This window comes from Agelaius phoeniceus, chromosome 25, assembly GCF_051311805.1.
Source record: "Agelaius phoeniceus isolate bAgePho1 chromosome 25, bAgePho1.hap1, whole genome shotgun sequence".
NCBI classification, from domain to species: Eukaryota; Metazoa; Chordata; class Aves; order Passeriformes; family Icteridae; genus Agelaius; species Agelaius phoeniceus.
In genome coordinates this window covers 2,738,569-2,758,212 of record NC_135289.1, presented here as the reverse complement: position 1 = coordinate 2,758,212, position 19,644 = coordinate 2,738,569, and the positions used below count along the sequence as shown (strand labels likewise).

At 57.8% G+C, this 19,644-nt stretch overlaps 1 protein-coding gene across 5 annotated transcripts in view; it reads right to left on the bottom strand.

Annotated features, from left to right (window-relative positions):
- ATP2B4 (ATPase plasma membrane Ca2+ transporting 4) overlaps positions 1–19,644 on the bottom strand; it is a 59,564-nt gene that overhangs the window by 25,455 nt on the left and 14,465 nt on the right. For 4 of the 5 annotated variants that reach the window (XM_054648741.2, XM_077190582.1, XM_077190584.1 and 1 more), the window contains exons 2-6: positions 11,261–11,762; positions 5,460–5,657; positions 4,001–4,258; positions 2,105–2,230; positions 1,747–1,875 (exon numbers count right to left, since the gene is read on the bottom strand). In XM_054648741.2, coding sequence (XP_054504716.1) covers positions 1,747–1,875; positions 2,105–2,230; positions 4,001–4,258; positions 5,460–5,657; positions 11,261–11,456 — 907 coding nt within the window. In that variant the 5' untranslated portion in view covers positions 11,457–11,762. Of the gene's footprint in view, positions 1–1,746; positions 1,876–2,104; positions 2,231–4,000; positions 4,259–5,459; positions 5,658–11,260; positions 11,763–17,064; positions 17,108–19,644 lie in introns of those variants that run through there. The other variant, XM_077190583.1, reaches the window with a different exon arrangement.

Genomic DNA, 19,644 nt, shown 5'->3' with positions numbered 1-19,644 from the left:
CTCAGGTGACAAGGGCTTTGTGTCACCCCACAGCTCCAGTGGGGACAAACTGGTGGCACCCCCTGGGCCTGCTCTGCTCCCAGACCCATTGAGTTTGAAGGCTGGGAAAGCTCCAAGCACTGGGTGGCTCCCAGTGCCATTCCCAGTGCCACTCTCAGGGCACCCTGTCCTGATAGCGGCACTGGGAATGGTGGGAGCTCCATAGCTCCCAAATCCTGGAGCTGGGGAAGGCAGGATCCGCACCCAGAGTTGGGGAAGGCAGGATCCACACCCAGAGCTGGGGAAGGCAGGATCCAGCTCAGAGCTGGGGAAGGCAGGATCCACACCCAGAGCTGGGAAAGGCAGGATCCAGCTCAGAGCTGGGAGCTGGGGAAGGCAGGATCCAGTTCAGAGCTGGGGAAGGCAGGATCCAGTTCAGAGCTGGGGAAGGCAGGATCCAGCTCAGAGCTGGGGAAGGCAGGATCCACACCCAGAGCTGGGGAAGGCAGGATCCAGCTCAGAGCTGGGAGCTGGGGAAGGCAGGATCCAGCTCAGAGCTGGGAGCTGGGGAAGGCAGGATCCAGCTCAGAGCTGGGGAAGGCAGGATCCAGCTCAGAGCTGGGAGCTGGGGAAGGCAGGATCCAGCTCAGAGCTGGGGAAGGCAGGATCCAGCTCAGAGCTGGGAGCTGGGGAAGGCAGGATCCAGCTCAGAGCTGGGGAAGGCAGGATCCAGTTTAGAGCTCAGAGCTGGGGAAGGCAGGATCCAGCTCAGAGCTGGGGAAGGCAGGATCCAGCTCAGAGCTGGGGAAGGCAGGATCCAGCTCAAAGCTGGGGAAGGCAGGATCCAGCTCAGAGCTGGGGAAGGCAGGATCCAGCTCAGAGCTGGGAGCTGGGGAAGGCAGGATCCAGCTCAGAGCTGGGAGCTGGGGAAGGCAGGATCCAGCTCAGAGCTGGGGAAGGCAGGATCCACACCCAGAGCTGGGGAAGGCAGGATCCAGTTCAGAGCTGGGGAAGGCAGGATCCAGCTCAGAGCTGGGGAAGGCAGGATCCAGCTCAGAGCTGGGGAAGGCAGGATCCAGCTCAGAGCTGGAGCTGCAGCCAGCACAGCCCATGAGCCTCTCCCGCCTGGCATCGCCTCCCGGGAAGGGCTCCCTGGCGCGGGGATGCCGGAGCAGCTGGCAGTGCCAGCCTGATGCTGCTGCCAGCGCCTGATCCCAGCGAGGCCAAACCTGCTGAGCAGGGCATCAGGGACACAGGGATCTTCCCCAGCTGGGAATAAGCAGCTGGATGTGAAAGCTGAGACGGGAGAGTGCTCCAGTCCCAGCACGATGGGAATACCTCGGCCTGGCTGCTGTCCCAGCCCTCCTCTGCCTCCTGCCGTCCCCTCCTTTCCCCCAGGGAGCTCAGGGAATGCTCAGGAGATCCTCAGCCAAGTCCTGCAGGGTTTGGATGGGCTAAAAAGACCCTGTGGGCACCCAGGACTCAGCTTCCCACCACCACGGGGTGGGCAAGGAGCACAGCAGGGGAGCTGCCACCAGCCCCTCTTCCCAGGGGATCCTTGATCCCCCAAACCCCACAGCTCCAGGATGGAGAGGAGGGTGCTGGAGAAGGGTCCCAAAGAGGTCTGGAAGCAGGGAGGGACCAGGTGGAGGGGACAGGGATAGACCCCCAACCTCTCCCTGTTCCCCCATGTGGGAGGAGCCTGTGGATGCTTCCCAGGAAAGGGAGAAAGGAGGGAAAAAAGGCAGGTTCAGGGCATTTTCTTACCTTTCTTCACTTTCTTCTCCTCGTCACCCTCTCCTCCTGCTCCCAAGAGGGTGAAGATGATGCCAGTCTGGGAGTTGATGCCCACGGCAGTCACCACCATCCTGCCCGAGCCCTCCATCACGTGGGTACCTGGCAGGGCAGCAATGCCATGGGCACACAGGTGACACTCCCAGCTCCCATCCCACAGAGTCCCAGCCTGGTTTGGCTTGGAAGGGACCTTCAACCCCGTCCTGTTCCACCCCCTGCCACAGGCAGGGACAGCTTCCCCTATCCCAGATTGCTCCAAACCCCGTCCAGCCTGGCCTTGGACACGTCCCTGAGAGCAGGGCCCACCCTGATCCCATCCTAGAAGCCTCACCTGACAGCAGCATGGGGTCTTTATCCATGGATTTCTTCACCTGGTCTGACTCCCCGGTCAGTGAGCTCTCATCTATCTTCAGGTCATTGCCCTGGATCAGGATCCCATCCGCTGGCAGGAGATCACCTGGACAAGAGGAAAACCAGGGATCAGCCCAGCCTGGGCTCAGCCCTGCCTGCCCCATCCCAGGAATGCTCCAAAAGGATCCAAAACTCAGGCTCAGAGCAGCTCTAGAGGGAAGAGAAGCAGCAGGTGGGGTTTGTGAGGGACAGGTGCAATCAAATGAAATCCAAGAGCTCCCAAATCCTCGCTGGAGACTCCTGGGGAGGATTTTGCTCGGTGCTTCCCCATCTGGTTTTAATGAATCCTTCCCAGAGCTCCTGATGCATCCAAAATCCACCATATCCACCTGCCAAGAATGGAATCGGGCCCTTGGGAAAACACACACTGTGTTGGATCAATCTCCTTCCTGAATGGGAGGAATATTCCCCCTGGGAAACGAGGAGCAGGGCCTGATTGATCCCAAGGGATGCAGCTCCTGGATAAGGAAACATCCAGCAGTGCCTCCAGGCCAAGGAAATAATCCCCAACAACTCCTGGGTAAGGAAATATTCCCCAGCATCTCCTGGATGAGGAAATGCTCCCCAACAATTCCTGGATGAGGAAATATTCCCCAACATTTCCTGGATAACAGAATATTCCCCAACAACTCCTGGATACAAAAATATCCAGCAACATCTCCTGGATAATAGAATATTCCTCAGCATCTCCTGGATAAGGAAATATTCAGCAACATCTCCTGGATGAGGAAATGTTCCCCAAAACCTCCTGGATAAAGAAATGCTCCCCAACAACTCCTGGACAAGGAAATATTCCCCAGCATCTCCTGGATGAGGAAATATTTCCCAACAACTCCTGGATAACAGAATATTCCCCAACAACTCCTGGATAAAGAAATATTCCCCAACATCTCCTGGATAACAGAATATTCCCCAGCATCTCCTGAATAAGGAAATATTCCTTAACATCTCCTGGATGAGGAAATACTCCCCAAAACCTCCTGCATAAGGAAACACTCCCCAGCTCTCCTGGCCAAGGAAATATCCCTCAACATCTCCTGGATAAGGAAATATCCTTAACAGGGACAAGGTTGGGAAAATAAACTAACACAAACTAATAAAATAAATTAATTCTGATCCAGGAGCTCCTTAAAGCTCCAGGCCAAAAAGAGAAGGTGAGTGAGCTCATGGAGCTCCACTGGTTACTGGAGCTGGTTACTCCATGAAAATGCTGCCATGGAGCTCCATCACCTCCAAGGCACCATTTCCATGGAGCAACCAGGGGAGCTGCTGCTTGTCCTCAAGGAAGAAGGGCTGGAGAAGGAGGGAGGAGGTGTTTTGTGGAGATAATCAAAACTCCACAACTTTTGTGAGAGTTGTAAAGCTGGTGTGTTTATTACAGCGCTGGACACATGTGGGAATCGTTCTCCTGAAATGACGTGGGTACCTCTGGGAACTCCAGGTCCCTTTTTATCCCCCTCTCAAATACACACACGCATACAGCTTCACAATAGGTTCATACATATTCACTTTTATGAATTTCACGTGACATTTGCTGCTAGTTCTTCTTTGTCAGAAAGAATTCTTAGGTGGGGCTGACCTGCTCTCACAGCAGTCTCTCTGCCTCTCTCTATCACTTTCTGTCTCCTCCCCTTCATGTCTGTCTTTCACTGAAGCAGTTTCTCTGAGCCTAGGCTTTTGCAACCAGGTTGTTTCCAACTACAGACTCAACTCAAAAACGTGCATTTCCCCTAAATCAAAACGGATTTCTACTCTGGGAAATCTCTACCCTGCTTCAGAGGCTCCCAGGGGGGAGCACAGCCCCAGCCCCACTCACCGTACTTGATCTGGGCGATGTCGCCCACCACGATCTCGGCCACGGGGATCTGGATCACCTGGCCCTTGCGGATCACCGTGAACTTCTGCTCCTGCTCGATGCGGCTCTGGAGGCCCCGGAACTGCTTCTCCTTGCTCCAGTCGTTGAAGGCCGTCACCAGCACCACGATGATGACGGAGAACAGGATGGCAGCGCCCTCGATCCAGCCCGCCTGCGACTCGCCCTCGTCCTCCACGCCGCCCGTGGACTGCCCGCACACTGCCCGGGATAACCCCAAATGAGAGAGTTCCATGGGATAACCCCAAACACTGCCTGGGAGAGAGCCCGTGGATAACCCCAAATGGGAGAGTTCCCATGGGATAACCCCAAATGAGAGAATGCCCATGGGATAACCCCAAATGAGAGAGATTCCATGGGATAACCCCACACACTGCCTGGGAGAGAGCCCATGGATAACCCCAAATGAGACAATTCCCATGGGATAATCCCAAACACTGCCTGGAGCAGGGAATTCCTGCTTGGATAACCCCACACACTGCCTGGGAGAGTCCCCATGGGATAACCCCAAACACTACCCAGGAGAGAGCCCATGGGATAACCCCATACAAGAGAATTCCCCATTGGATGACCCCAAACACTGCTTGGAGCAGGGAATTCCTGCTTGGATAACCCCATACAAGAGAATTCCCCATTGGATAACCCCACACAAGAGAATTCCCACTGGATAAACCTACACACTGCCCGGAGAGAACTCCCCATTGGATAATTGGTCCTCCCCCAAAGACCCCAAAGATGGGGAGATGCCACCACCCAATGCCCCTATCCCAAACCCCTGCTCCCACAGGGAACAGGGCAGATCCCAGAGTCCCCCCAGAGAGAATAGGGCAGATCCCAGGATATCCCCAGAGGGAACGGGGCAGATCCCAGGATATCCCCACAGGGAATGGGGCAGATCCCAGGATATCCCCACAGGGAATGGGGCAGATCCCAGGATATCCCCACAGGGAATGGGGCAGATCCCAGGATATCCCCAGAGGGAACGGGGCAGATCCCAGGATATCCCCAGAGGGAATGGGGCAGATCCCAGGATATCCCCACAGGGAATGGGTGGATCCCAGAGTCCCCTCAGCAGGAATGGGGCAGATCCCAGGATATCCCCACAGGGAATGGGGCAGATCCCAGGATATCCCCTCAGCAGGAATGGGGCAGATCCCAGGATACCCCCACAGGGAATGGGGCAGATCCCAGGATATCCCCACAGGGAATGGGGCAGATCCCAGGATATCCCCACAGGGAATGGGGCAGATCCCAGGATACCCCCACAGGGAATGGGGCAGATCCCAGGATATCCCCACAGGGAATGGGTCGATCCCAGAGTCCCCTCAGCAGGAATGGGGCAGATCCCAGGATACCCCCACAGGAACGGGGGCAGACCCAAGTGCCCAGCCCAGGGACTCACGCTCGTTGTCCCCTCCCGGGGGGTGGTAGAAGGACAGCCCCAGGGAGATGATGGCTGCGATCTCCAGGATGATCAGCGTCACGTCCTGCAGCGCCTCCCACACCAGCTGCAGGAACGTCTTGGCCTTCTTGGGGGGGATGAAGTTCTGGCCAAAGACCTGACGCCGCTTCTCCAGGTCCGTGGGGTTCCCAGACAGGCCTGGAGGGGTGGGGAGAACAGGGATGAGGGTAAATCCCACTGCTGTCCCTGTGGGATTCATCCAGGAGCAGCTCCCTGCCCGTCCCGGAGAATGTGAGGAGCTGGCAGAGGGGAGACAAGGTGTAAATAAATAAATAAATAAATAAAGTATAAGCAAATAAATAAAATAAAAATTTTTTTAAAAATTAATAAAGTATTAAGAAAATAAAGATTTAAAAAATAAAAATTAATAAAGTAGTAAACAAATAAAATTTTAAATAAACTATAAAAGTATAAAAATAAAAATTAAAAAATAAAATTAATAAAGTATTAAGAAAATTAAGATTAATAGAAATAAAAATTAATAAAGTAGTTAACAAATAAAATTTTAAATAAACTATAAAATAAAGTATAAAAAATAAATAAAATAAAATTAAAATAAACTATAAATAAAGTATAAACAAATAAATAAAATAAACCTATAAATAGAGACAAATAAATAATAGAAATTACATAAAGTATAAACAACTACAATATAAATAAATAATATATAAATTATAAAACATAAATAAATAAAGTATAGATAAATAAATAAAGTATAAACAAAGAAAATTAATTAAATGAATAATACATTAAAAGATAATATAGAAATATATAACATACAAATGAATCAAAATAGAAATAAAGGAATTAGTTAAATAAATAAATAATACATTAAAATATTAAATAGAAATATATAAAATATAAACGAATAAAACAAAATTATAAATAAATAAAATAATAAATAATTAAATTAAATAAAATAATAAATAATGAATAACCCAAAAATATAAACAAACAAATAAATAATGTATCAGGCTGCAGCCTGGAGAACGTCACTGTCACCCCCAGGCAGGGGACACCAGGCTGCAGCAGCGCTGTGCCACTGTCACCCCCAGGCAGGGGACACCAGGCTGCAGCAGCGCTGTGCCATTGTCACCCCCAGGCAGGGGACACCAGGCTGCAGCAGCGCTGTGCCATTGTCACCCCCAGGCAGGGGACACCAGGCTGCAGCCTGGCGAGTGCCCAGGTGCTGCCAGCTGGCACCGGTGGCCTTGTTTACATCAAATGAGCCGTAAATCTGGGCAATCCTGGGCAAATCTGGGCAATTCTGGCACTGGCAGTGCCCGTGGCCACCTGAGCCCTGTCCTGTGCCAGCCCCTGGAGCTGTGGGAGCCTCTCCCAGCCCTGGGGACACTGGGTCCAACTGGGATCTGGGCTGGTGCTGCTGGGAAAGGGGGGGGACACAGGGAGGGAGCAGGACACAGAGCTGGGAGCGAGGATGGGGGAAAATGGGGGAAAATGGGGAATAAAAGGGAGCCTGAGTCCCTTCAGAGCCCTGCCAGCAGCCATGGGTGACAGTGGCAAAGTGGCCACCTCTAATAAAGCCATAAATACTGACAGGGTTGGATGGAGTGAGGGGTGACAGCAGCAAAGTGACAGGGCCACCCCTAATAAAGCCATAAATCTTGAGGGGGTTCCAACCCATGAGCCGGCAATGGGTGACAGTGGTGACACGGCCACCCCTAATAAAGCCATAAATGTTGAGGGGGTACCAGGAGGGAGCAGTGGGTGACAGTGGCAAAGTGACACAGCCACCCCGAACAAAGCCATAAATGGTGACAGGGTCCTAGAAGGGAGCAGTGGGTGACAGTGGCAAAGTGACACTGCCATTCCTAATAATGCCATAAATGCTGGTGCGGTGCCAGGCCATGAGCCAGCGATGGTGACAGTGGCAGTGTGACACAGCTGTGTCCCCAGCACCACCTTAAGGGACCCCCCCCATCCCATCCTTCTCCACCTTAAGATGTCCCCGGGGCCACTGCCAGGTCCCGGGATGCTCCAGGAATGGCCCTGGGCACATCCTGGTGGTGCCTGGAGCAGCCTGGCAGTGACAGGGGACCCAGGTCCTGCACGCAGGGGACAGCTCCGAGTCATTCCAGGGGACACCTTCCTGACAGCCCTGGGTCACTCAGGGGACACCTCTGTGCCCGCCCTGTGTCACTCTGTGGGACACATCCCTACCAGCCCCATGTCACTCTGGGGACACTCCTGTGCCAGCCCCATGTCACTCTGGGGAACTCCTGTGCCAGCCCCATGTCATTCTGAGGGGACACCTGCGTGCCCACCCTGTGTCATTCTGTGGGACACCTCCATGCCTGCTCCATGTCACTTTGGGGACACCTCTGTGCCAGCCCCATGCCACTCTGGGGACATCTCCCTGCCAGCCCCGTGTCCCTCTGGAGACACCCCCCTGCCTGCCCCCTGTCACTTTGGGGACACCTCCGTGCCAGCTCCATGTCACTCCGTGGGACACCTCCCTGCCCACCCTGTGTCACTCTAGTGACACCCCCGTGCCAGCCCCCGTGTCCCCATGTGTCCCCACGTGTGTCCCTGCAGCAGGAGGGAGCTGCAGGATCGATCCCGCCCCGCTCCCGCAGCTGTGGCTGCAGCCCAGCTGCAGGGAGGAGACAGCTGGCAGCTGGCACTGCAGCCTCGCTGTCCCCACCCAGCCATGACGAGGAGGCTGAGCAGGATCCTGGGATGTCCCGGCCTCCATTCCCCAGCAGAGGGTGGAAAATGTGGCTCATGGCCACGGAGCTGCGGGGACACACGTGGGGACGCACGTGGGGACACACGTGGGGACACATGGGGACACAGGATGGTCCCACAGCACAGGGCAGCCAGGGATCCCAAAGCAGGAATGATCCCAGGGCTGTCCCCCACCCTCCCCGGAACTGGAGGGGGTTCAATGGCTCTGTGCTGGCACAGGGAGGGTGACAAAGAGCCCGTGCCACCCAAATGCCACCGCAGAGTCTGGGGGGCCGATTAGAAGGTGACAAAGAGCAGCAGCCCTGGGCAGGTGCCACCCATGGGGCCACTGCAGACTCTGGGGTCAGGTTTAGCAGGGAAATGGGGCAGAAGCTTTGGTTGGAGGTCACATGTGACAGCAGGGAGCTGTCACCAGTGCCTGATCTGCCTGGGGACAGCGGCTGTGGGGTGGCACAAGGAGCCTCCCTGCAGAAATGGGGCTGGGTGAGTCAGGGTGGCTGTGCTGGCACCCAGGGGACACGGGTGACTCATCAGAGTCACACCCCACGCCACCCCAAAGCCACCTTGGGAGCAGCCCCGAGGGTTTGGGGTCTGCTGGCACCTCCTGGGGCAGAGCTGGAGCTGCCAGAACCAGCAGAGCCCAAACCCTCGGGCTCTGGGGGACAGCGTTTGCCCACGAGGACAGGGGACAGCCAGGTCTGCAGCACTGGGTGGCACCCAGGTGCCACGTGGATCCAGGTGGGATCAGAGCACTGCAGGGCACGGATCCTACAGCAGGACAGGGGTGCTGGCAGGACACCCTGGGCTGACAGACAGGAGGACAAGGCCCTGTGCCACCCCAGAGGGGTGATCAGCAGAGGGACAATGAGAATGGGGATGGGGACAAACAGCGGGGTCAGACAGAGGTGCCACAGGTGCCCTTGGGGTTTTGCTCTTCCCAAAAATCCCTGAGGATTTGGAGCAGAGAACCTTTCCGTGCTCTCTGGGACTTGGGACAGCTCAGCTCCATGGGAGGGACACCCCAGGGGCATCGGGGTGGGACTGAACCCTTCACCTTCCCTAAAAGAGCCTTTTGGGTTCTCCTCCTGCCTCTCCTCCCACCCCAAAGCAGCCTGATCCCACTTTGGCAGGGCTGAGCACATTGTTTTGTGACCTGGGCTTTGTATTTCCACCGGGATTTCCCCCCCTTCTCTAACGACATCCCGATATTGTCTGTCCTTCCCGGTCCCGCTCGCAGCTGGAAAGCTGCAAATCCCCCCCTTGCAGCACTAAAAATATCCCACAGATTGTCACAGCTGAGCCCCCATTCCACAGCCCCAGAGCTGAGTCCTCATCCCACAGCTCCAGAGCTGAGTCCCCATCCCACAGCTCCAGAGCTGAGCCCCCATCCCACAGCTCCAGGGCCAAGTCCCCATCTCACAGTTTTAGGACCGAGTCCCCATCCCACAGCTCCAGAGCTGAGTCTCATCCCACAGTTTTAGGGCTGAGTCTCATCCCACAGTTTTAGGGCTGAGTCCCATCCCAGCTTTAGGGCTGAGTTCCCATCCCACAGTTTTAAGGCTGAGTCCCATCCCAGTTTTAGGGCTGAGTTCCCATCCCACAGTTTTAGGGCTGAGTCCCATCCCACAGTTTTAAGGCTGAGTCCCATCCCAGTTTTAGGGCTGAGTTCCCATCCCACAGCTCCAGGAAAACCCTTGGAGCTGGAATCAGGGGCTCTCTGCCCCCTGCACCCCCCCAATGCCAGGGAAGGCTCCACTGCTGTGCCAAGGTGCCACCAGTGCCACCAGCCTGGCTGATGAGGGGACCCCAAAAGCCAGCCCAGCCCGTGAGGGCAGAGGTGACACCCTGGGATCCTCCCAGAGGTGACCCCAGGTGTCACTGCCACCACTCAGCTGCAGTGTCCAGGTTTTCCTTGGAGCATCCTCAGTGCAGGAGGGACCTGGGCCCATCTCCCCATCCCTGGGTGCATCCCCCACCCACTTTGGGGACACACTGCTCCTGTCCCTAGCCCAAAGTGCCACCAACAGCTGCAGGTGGCACCTGGCCACCTCACCAACGCCCTCCAACCTTTACACCTCCCCTCCCGCTCCGTAAATGATTAAACAGGGAAGGGCTGGAGCAGCACCTGGGCTGTGGCGAGGAGCTCCTCACCCCATCCCACATCTCTGACAGCCCCAGAGGTGACAACCCCAGACCATGGGACGGCCACTGGAGCCACCACCCTTGGATGTGACCTTCGTGTGGCTCCATCCCAGACCACGGGACAGTCACTGGAGCCACCACCCTCGGGTGTCACCTTCACGTGGCTCCACCTCAGAGGTGACAACTCCAGAGGTGACAACCCCAGACCACGGGACAGCCACTGGAGACACCATCTTTAAGTGTCACCTTCATGTGGTTCCATCCCAAAAGTGACAATCTCAGACCACATGACAGTCACTGGAGCCACCACCCTCCAGCATCACTTTCACAAGGCTCCATTCCAGAGGTGACAACCCCAGACCATGGGAGACACCACCCTCAGGTGTCACCCTCACATGGCTCCATCCTGGAGGTGATAACCCCAGACCTTGGGAGCCACCACCATTGGTTGTCACCTTCACATGGCTCCAGCCTGGAGGTGACAACCCCAGAGGTGACAACCCCAGACCTTAGGAGCCACCACCATTGGTTGTCACCTTCACATGGCTCCATCCCGGAGGTGACAACCCCAGAGGTGACAACCCCAGACCTTAGGAGCCACCATCCTTGGATGTCACCTTCACATGGCTCCATCCTGGAGGTGATAACCCCAGAGGTGATAACCACAGACCATAGGAGCCACCACAGTTGGGCATCACCTTCATCTGGCTTCATTCCAGAGGTGACAACCCCAAACCTTGGGAGCCACCACCCTTGGACATCACCTCCATGTGGCTCCATCCTGGAGGTGACAACCCCAGACCACGGGAGCCATCACCATTGGGTGTCACCTTCACATGGCTCCATCCTGGAGGTGACAACCCCGGAGGTGACAACCCCAGCCTACTCACCTTCGACCGGCGACGTCTTCAACCTCTTGCAGACGTTCTGGACGCCGCCGTAGGAGTCGTTGATCCGGGCCACGGCCTCGGCGCTCCTCAGCTCCATGAGGTTCCTGAGCTCCACCAAGGAGCACCCAAAGTCCCCCTCATGGTTGCCCTCAGCCACCGAGTTCCCGGGGTGGTGGTCGGCCACGTTGTTCGTCATCTTGTCACGGTGCCGGTGCCACCGGCGCGGCGCTCCCGGCGCGGCCTCGCTCGCGGCTCCGGCGGCTCCGGCGGCTCCGGGGGGGGATGCTCCGTGCGGCCCCTTCCCTGGGGGCTTCCCTGGGGGCTTCCCGGGGGGAACGGGCGGCTCTATCCGAGCCCAACTTGTCGGGATGAAGGTGTAAACAGGATGTGCATGTTACCGCGGAGGCGACCTTAGCAACGCCCGGCGTGCAGCTCCTGCAGCGGGAGGAGGAGGAGGAGGAGGAGGAGGAGGAGGGCTCCCTGGATACCACAGCAACTGGAGCTGCGAAAACAACCGTGGGAAACAAAAATATCGGCGTCAGGAGGGCTTGGAAAGGAGCGAGGCGCCCCATGGGGTGGGAGAGGGGAGCGGCGCTGCCCCAAGGAGGGGATTTTTAGGGAGAATTCGGTGTCAGCGTGGTTTGGGCAGAAATTCCTGGGTGAGAAGTTGAGCTCGGAGTGTGGAGCAGGGAAAAGCCGCAGCTGCAGGGCCGGGCAGGAAAGGAGCCCAGGTGGTTCTTCACTTTCAGCCCAGACAAACCCTCCCGTTGATTTTGGGTTAAAAATACCCCTCAGCAGTGGGAAACAGCTGCTTCCTCCCCTGGGCAGGACGTGGGGGCCGGAGCATCGCTCCCCGCCCTGCTGGCAGGTAGGGAACAATCCCAATATCCCAATATCCTGATATCCCAATATCCAAATATCCCAATATCCAAATATCCCAATATCCAAATATTCCAAAATCCCAATGTCCCAATATCCCAATATCCAAATATTCCAAAATCACAATATCTCAAATATCCCAATATCCCAAATTCCCAATATCCCAAATTCCCAAAATCCCGATATACCAAAATCCAAATATCCCAATATCCCAAAATTCTAATATCCTAATATCCCAAATTCACAATATCCCAATACCCTGATATCCCAATATCCAAATATCCCAAAATCCTAATATGCCAATGTCCCAATATCCCAAATTCCCAATATCCCAATACCCCGATATCCTGATATGCCAATGACCCAATATCCCAATACCCCAATAGAGAAAGGGGCTGCAGCACCCATGGGCTCTACGTCAGCTGGGAGATGCCACAGGAACCACGAAATAGAAAAGGGAAATGGCAGAGAAACCACCAAAACCTGAGAGTTTCTCAGAAATTGAGGTTTTTCCGTTAATGCCTTGTTCTGAGGTGGCTCCCTGAGGGCAGCGAGCGGCTCTCAGTGTCCCCAAGAGCTGCCACCCAGGTCACAACACCCCAGCGAGGACAGAGGAGCCCCAAAAACACTCCAGCCAAGCCAAGCAGGGACCACGAGCATCCCACAGCTCCCCCATTCCTCAGGGATTTGGGGGCTGGGATTCCCTGCTGGCATCTCAGAGTTCTGAGGGACAAATAGGGACATGAAGGGAACAGCACAGGCCAGAGGGAAAAAGGGCTTTTTGTCAGCCAGGGTTAGCTGTGTTCCCAAGCTCCAGGGAAGCTCCCGGCACTCCAGAGGCAAAAAGGCTGCGAGGGGAGGCTCTCATGGAGAGAAAATAAAAATTTTCTGAGGGCAAAATAAATAAAGAACAACAGGGGAACGGCCACTCCAGCAGCATCCGCCCCAGACGGGGCCCAGGGGTGGCAGAGCAGGCTGGGGAGGGACAGGAGGGAGGAGGGAGAACGTCCACGGCTGATCCCAGAACACGTGGGGTGCACCAGCCCTCAGAAACCCCACAGAAAGGCACCAAATCAGCACAGGGCTGTCATCAACAGCCCCAGTTCCAGCCCCAGGGCTGCCCCAAACTGCCCCATGCCAAACCGCCCAAATTTCAGCCCCAGGGTTGTCCCAAACTGCCCCAATTTCAGTCCCAGAGCTGCCCCAAACTGCCCCATCCCAAACCGCCCCAATTCCAGCCCCAGAGTTGTCCCAAACTGCCCTAGTTCCAGCCCCAGGGCTGTCCCAAACTGTCCTGGCCCAAACTGCCCCAACTCCAGCCCCAGCCCCAGGGACTTTTCAATCTCTGGGGCAGCACAACCCCAAAGAACCAAACCCCCCCTGCCTGGCCCTCCTTATCCCACCAGCAGCACCCCCAGGGCAGCTCCCGGCACTATCAGGGCACCACAGGCACCAACTGCACCTCGGGGACAGCAGTGACACCGCAAGAATGTCCCCACCTTGGGAGGGACCTGTGCCCCAGCTGCAGGGAGGGGGGAACAGGGATGGGGGACAGGGATGGGGACACTGGGATGGGAGCAGAGGGATTGGGAGAATGGGGATGGGACACAGGGATTGGGAGAATGGGGATGGGGGGACACAGGAATAGGGAAAATGGGGATGGTGGAGCATGGGGATGGTGGAGATGGAGATGGGGAAAATGGGGAGGGGAGGACAGGGATAGGGACACAGGGATGAAAGAACACAGAGATGGGACACAGGGATGGAAGGACACAAGGATGGGACACAGGAACAGGGACACAGGGATGGGACACGGGGATGGGACACAGGGATGGGACACAGGGATGGGGACACACAGATGGGACACAGGGATGGGACACAGGGATAGAAGGACACAGGGATGGGACACAGGAATAGGGACACAAGGATGGGACACAGGGATGGGACACAGGGATGGGACACAGGGATAGGGACACACAGATGGGACACAGGAATAGGGACACACAGATGGGACACAGGGATGGGACACAGGAATGGGACACGGGGATGGGACGCGGGGATGGGACACAGGGATGGGGACACACAGATGGGACACACAGGGATGGAAGGACACAGGGATGGGGACACTGCAGCTCCTGGACACCCAAACTCCTCGGGCCAGAGCGTTTCTGCTGCCCCATCCAGCAGGGATCCCTGCCCATCCCCAGCCCCGTTATCCCACGGCTGCTCCTGGAGCTGAGCTCATCCATCCCTGCAAGGCAGCAGCTCCCAGCAGCGGGAAGCAGGAGGTGGCAGGCCCAATTAAGCAGACTCCTGCTGATTAAGAGAAAAAACGCTAATTCCCCCACCCCACCACGCTCATTTCCTCCTCTTTCATAGCAACCGGCGCTGTCTGAGGAGCTGAGGAGCGCTCAGAGGTTAAGAGGGAGACAGTTAATTAATACTGTAACGGCCTAGCCCTTAATTACCCCTGACAGAGCTCAGGGAGCAGTGATCAGCACCATCCCTGTGTCCCACTGAGATTCCAGCCTGGAATTTGCTCTGTCCCGGGGGAAAGGAGGGACCCAGCACCATCCCTGTGTCCCACTGTGAGATTCCAGCTTGGAATTTGCTGTATCCTGGGGGGAAAGGAGGGATCCAGCACCATCCTTGTGTCCCACTGTGAGATTTCAGCCTGGAATTTGCTCTGTCCTGGGGGAAAGGAGGGACCCAGCACCATCCCTGTGTCCCACCCTGCAATCCCAGCCTGGGACTGAGGTGTGGGATGGTTCCTGTCTGCTCTGAGCATCCTCCCCCAGCCCTTTTGGGATCACAGCCCCATTCCCAGGGGATCCACCCGGATCAGAGCCATCGCTCTGAGGAGCTCCCAGTGACCCCAGCACGTTCTGTCCTTCACTCTGGGAATCCACTCCCAGAGCCCCCAGGCCCTGGAGAGGAACAAACTCTCCCTGAGGGAAGAAAACAGCCCAGGTGGGAGAGGACCTGAGCTCTCTGTGTGTGTGACACCAGCTGTGTGTGTGTGTCACCTCCTAAATGCCATCCCTGAGCTGGGGACCCACCTGGAGCCTGGTGGGGTGTGAGGGGAGGAAGGAGAGGAGTGTGAGGGGAGAAAGGAGCAGGAGAGGGGTGTGAAGGGAGGAAGGAGCAGGAGAGGGGTGTGAGGGGAGGAAGGAGAGGGGTGTGAGGGGAGGGAGGAGCAGGAGAGGGGTGTGAGGGGAGGAAGGAGCGTGAGGGCTCCAGGCAGGAGGAGCTGGCGAGGAGCGGCGGAGCCGGTGCTGCAGCTGAACCTGCCCGGAATAATAAACGGCAGCACAGCACCTCTGTCCTGCCAGGGGCACCTCTGTCCTGCCAGGGACAGTGCCCAGGGCCAGGGCCACCACCCCAGCCCCAGCACCTGCTAGATTCAACCTTGGAGAAAAGTGATGAGGAAAAATTAATCAGCTGGAGATGCCACAAGTGACAACTTCAGCCACGGCGTGGGTGGCCCTGCTGCCAAGCCTGTGGCGCTGCTGATGGCACCAAGAGCCTGGCACGTGCCAGGAGCAGCCGTGGTTGGGTCCCTGGGTAAGGACAGGGATCCTCCTGCCCCAGGATATCAGATCAGATCCTGGATGGGAGCACTGCTCCATCCTCCCACGGATGGTCTGAGATGGAGCAATCCCTGCTCGAGCTCAGGAGGTTCTTCCATCGATGAAATCTGTGCCCCAGCTGGGACATCTCCCAGCACCAGGCCAAGGAGAAGCATCACCAGCCACCACATTCCCTGCCCAGAGCCACAGATCCCAGCTGGGATCAAGTGGATCAAGGTGGCATCACCTTCCCCAAGCACCTGGATCCCAGCCCCACACTCTGCCCCCCTCAGCAACACCCACCAGGGTCCATCGCCTCTCCCAGTTTGGGAATGGGGTGTTGGGAACACTTGGCTGCCGGAGGTTGCCATGGCAAACTCAATGTAAAGCTGTCAGGGATGCTGTTTATGTTGCCAAGTGGGGAGGAAGGGAAAAAAAATAATAAAAAGAAAAAAAAAAGAAAAAAGAAAAAAATCAACTCCCCTAAAATTACCCTTCCTTGGCTCAGGTTTGAGATTTTTTTTCTCGTTGGGAATCCGAAGCTGCATCCGCAGTGGGATGAGAGAGGCAGCACGGACAGACGGACAAACGGAGCCAAAGCAGCCAATGAGAGCAGAGGAACGGCCTTGGAGCGCCTTTGCTGCCCCGCCGGCTGGAACTGCCCCTGCAGCGGCCGCGCTGCCCTCCCTGCCCACCTCACACCCCACTCACTCCTCTGGGAGCGGGGCTGGGCGCACAGAGGGAGCTGAAAATCCTCTGGGATGGCTGAATCCAGGCAGGAATCATGGGGTGAGACCCTTGGGGTGCTGCCATCACCGGGGGTCTGGGGAGAGCACCGGGAAGTGAAAATCCTCTGGAATGGCTGAATCCAGGCAGGAATCATGGGGTGAGACCCTTGGGGTGCTGCCATCACCGGGGGGGCTGGGGAAGGGACCAGACCCCCCTGCAGCCCCTCGGAGAGCAGGGAGACACCTTCCCAGTGGGAATGCAGGACCAGGCTCTGCACTGGCACAGGTGACAGCCTTGGGGACAGGGAGGGCACAGAAGGAGGGGACAGGGGGGACAGTGACAACCTTGGAGACAGGGAGGGCACAGAGGGAGGGGACAGGGGGGACAGTGACAGCCTTGGGGACAGGGAGGGCACAGAGGGAGGGGGCACGACCCCCACAGCGGGGCTGAGCCGGGTCGCTGTGCTGGTGGGACAGGGCCACGTGGAGCACGCGGTGCGCAGCCCGCGGTGACGGCGGCTCCGGGCGGGGTTCGTGGGGTCCCCGGTGTCCCCCCCGGAGCCACCGCGGGCAGCGGGGAGGGAGGGGGGCCCCGGCGGCGCTGGGGGCCCCTCCCCTGCACACTCACCAAATCGCAATGTGCAGATGGCAGCGGCTCCCGCTCCTGCTCCTGCCTGTTCCCAGCAACACCCCTGGCAAGGGAAGCCTTCCCTCCTTAACCCCTGCGGCGCCGGGCGAGGCCACCCGCAGGGGACACCGCGGGGCCGTCACCTCCTGCGGCGGGGGAGGAGACAAGGAGGTGGCGCACGGGGACAAACCTCATGCCCGGGGCTGGCGCGGAGGGGCAGGGGACATCCCAGCCGGGATTGTCACCCTCGGCGAGGAGGGGCGGGGTGGCAGAAGGTCACGGTGGCGGAACCTCCATCCTGGTGCCACGGAGAGGAGAAGGGGACAAGGCCAGGCTTGCGACAGCCAGACGGACCCCCGGACACTCAGGAGGACCCGTGCCCTTCCCCCGGCCACGCTGGGGTCCCCTCCTTGCCCCGGGCGGCTGCAGGTGCCGAAAGCAGAAGCGGTGGCAGCCGGGGACAGCCACCTGTGGCACCCGCGGGATGTCCCCTCCTCCCGCAGCAGCATCCGCTTCCTCCGCCAGGGGTGGGGACAGCGACACTGCCCTGCCCGGAGGGGCCCCCCCGCACCCCGCAGTGCCACCCCCGCCACACCTTGGGGACACTCCAGAGCCGAACCCTGGCACGGGGGACACCCCGGGGACAGCCAGACCCCCTCGCTCCTGGAGGGGCAGAGGGGGAAGGAGCCCGCAGGCTCCATCGGGCGAGGCGGGGGGAAAAACGTGGGGAATAAAAGTGGGGGGAATGTCCTGGGAAAGGAGCAGGAAAACGCCCAGGAAGCGCTGAGGCCTCACGGAGCGCGGCAGCAGCAGCAGCGCTGTGCCAGGGAAACTGAGTCACCAGCCCGGTGACAAAGCGAGTGACAAACCAGGCACGGAGCAGTGGCGGAGCCCAGGGCGCGGGGCTGGAGCTGCAGCCCAGGAATTCCTGCGGGAATTCGCTGTTGGGATCCGGCCCCTGAGGCTGCTCCTTGCCAGCCCCGCGGGCAGGGCAGGGTCCCCATGGCCCGCATCCCCGCGGGTCCCCGCGAGTGACAATTCCCAACTCCCACGAGTGACAATTCCCGATTCCCACGAGTGACAATTCCCGATTCCCACGAATGAGAATTCCTGTCTCCACGAGTGACAATTCCCGATTCCCAAGCAGCTCCTCCACACCTCCCTGTCCACGACACTGGGCTGGGGACGAGAGAGGGGACACGGCCACAAGCCACCGGCTACCGCAGGCTCAGGGTGCCTCAAGAGCCGCTGGCCCCGCGGTGTCACTGTCACCGGCGATGTCACCGTCACCCATGGTGACAGCCCTGTAGTATTTCCTCCCACACGGCTGTGCCAGGCACACAATTCCCGGTGCCAGCAGCACAGCCATGGGGCTGCCACGTGCAGGGCACAAGGCTGGGGCCTGTCCCCTAACCGGCTGTCACCCCCTTGGCCGCAGACCTTTGTCCCCACGCAGGTGACACCAAGGGTGGGGAGGCCACCAGAGCATTGTCCCGTGCCTGGCTGTGTCACACCATCCTCCTCTCCTTCCTCCTGCCAGGCCAGGAGGAGGGATGGCAGCAGGGCCAAGGTCACAGTGAAAGCAGAAGGAAAAGGCAGGAGGAGGTGACATTCCCCAAAATGAATGTCCCTGCCGCCACCCTGCAGGGCACTCACGCGGCCGCCACCACCCTGCTCATTCCAGCTGCTCTGGCTCCCATTTTGCTCCTATTTTGCCTCCTGCTAATTGACGTTGGAAAACTGCTGGGTTTTGGCGTGCCCAAGGCAGCAATTAACTCCTGCAAAGGGCAGGGAAGAGGCTGGAGGCGGAACGCTGGGCACGGCCCTGGCATGGATGCGGCGATCCACGACACGGCTCCCCAAATCCCTCTGCCCTGAGCCCCAAAATTCACACCCCTGAGCCCCCAAACCCACAGCCCTGAACCCCAAACCCCACAGCTCTGAGCCTGCTGCCACCAGGGGCTGTGACAGCCCTGGTTTGTGCCGTCCAGGCCTCCAAAATCGTCACATCCACGTGCCAAAGCCACCGGCGCAGCTGGCGGTGCCGGGGCTCAGGAATCTGCCCTCGCCCCCGGCCGGCCGGGGCTTCCCCGAGCCTCAGGGTGCAGCAGCCCAGGAATTCCATGGGGGTGGAAGCAAGGGAAAAGCAGGGAGCCTCCAGGCGAGCTGTCAGGGGGAATGTTTCCATCTAAGGCCTTGGTATTTCTCTGGCGGCGCCTGCACTAAATCAGCGCCGCTCCTCTCATTATTCTCTCGTGCTTTACAAGGTAGCACGGCCAGTGCAGGAATGCAGGAGGATGGGGAGCAAAGCCAGCCCTCTCCTGCAGCAGCAAACACCTGCAGGCCTCACCCTCTGCAGGGGCACAGCATCCCCTGGGCAGCCCCTCTGACACCTCCCTAGCAGCTCTGGTGCTTTTAACACCAAATGGTTTTGTTTGTGATCACCAAAATCAGAGAATGCGGCTTTCAAAATCAGAGAATGTGGATGTCACACCTGAGTGTAACATCCAGAGGACATTAAAAGCCATGGAGATGTGGTGCTTAGGGACGTGCTGCAGTGCTGGATTAAAGATTGGACTT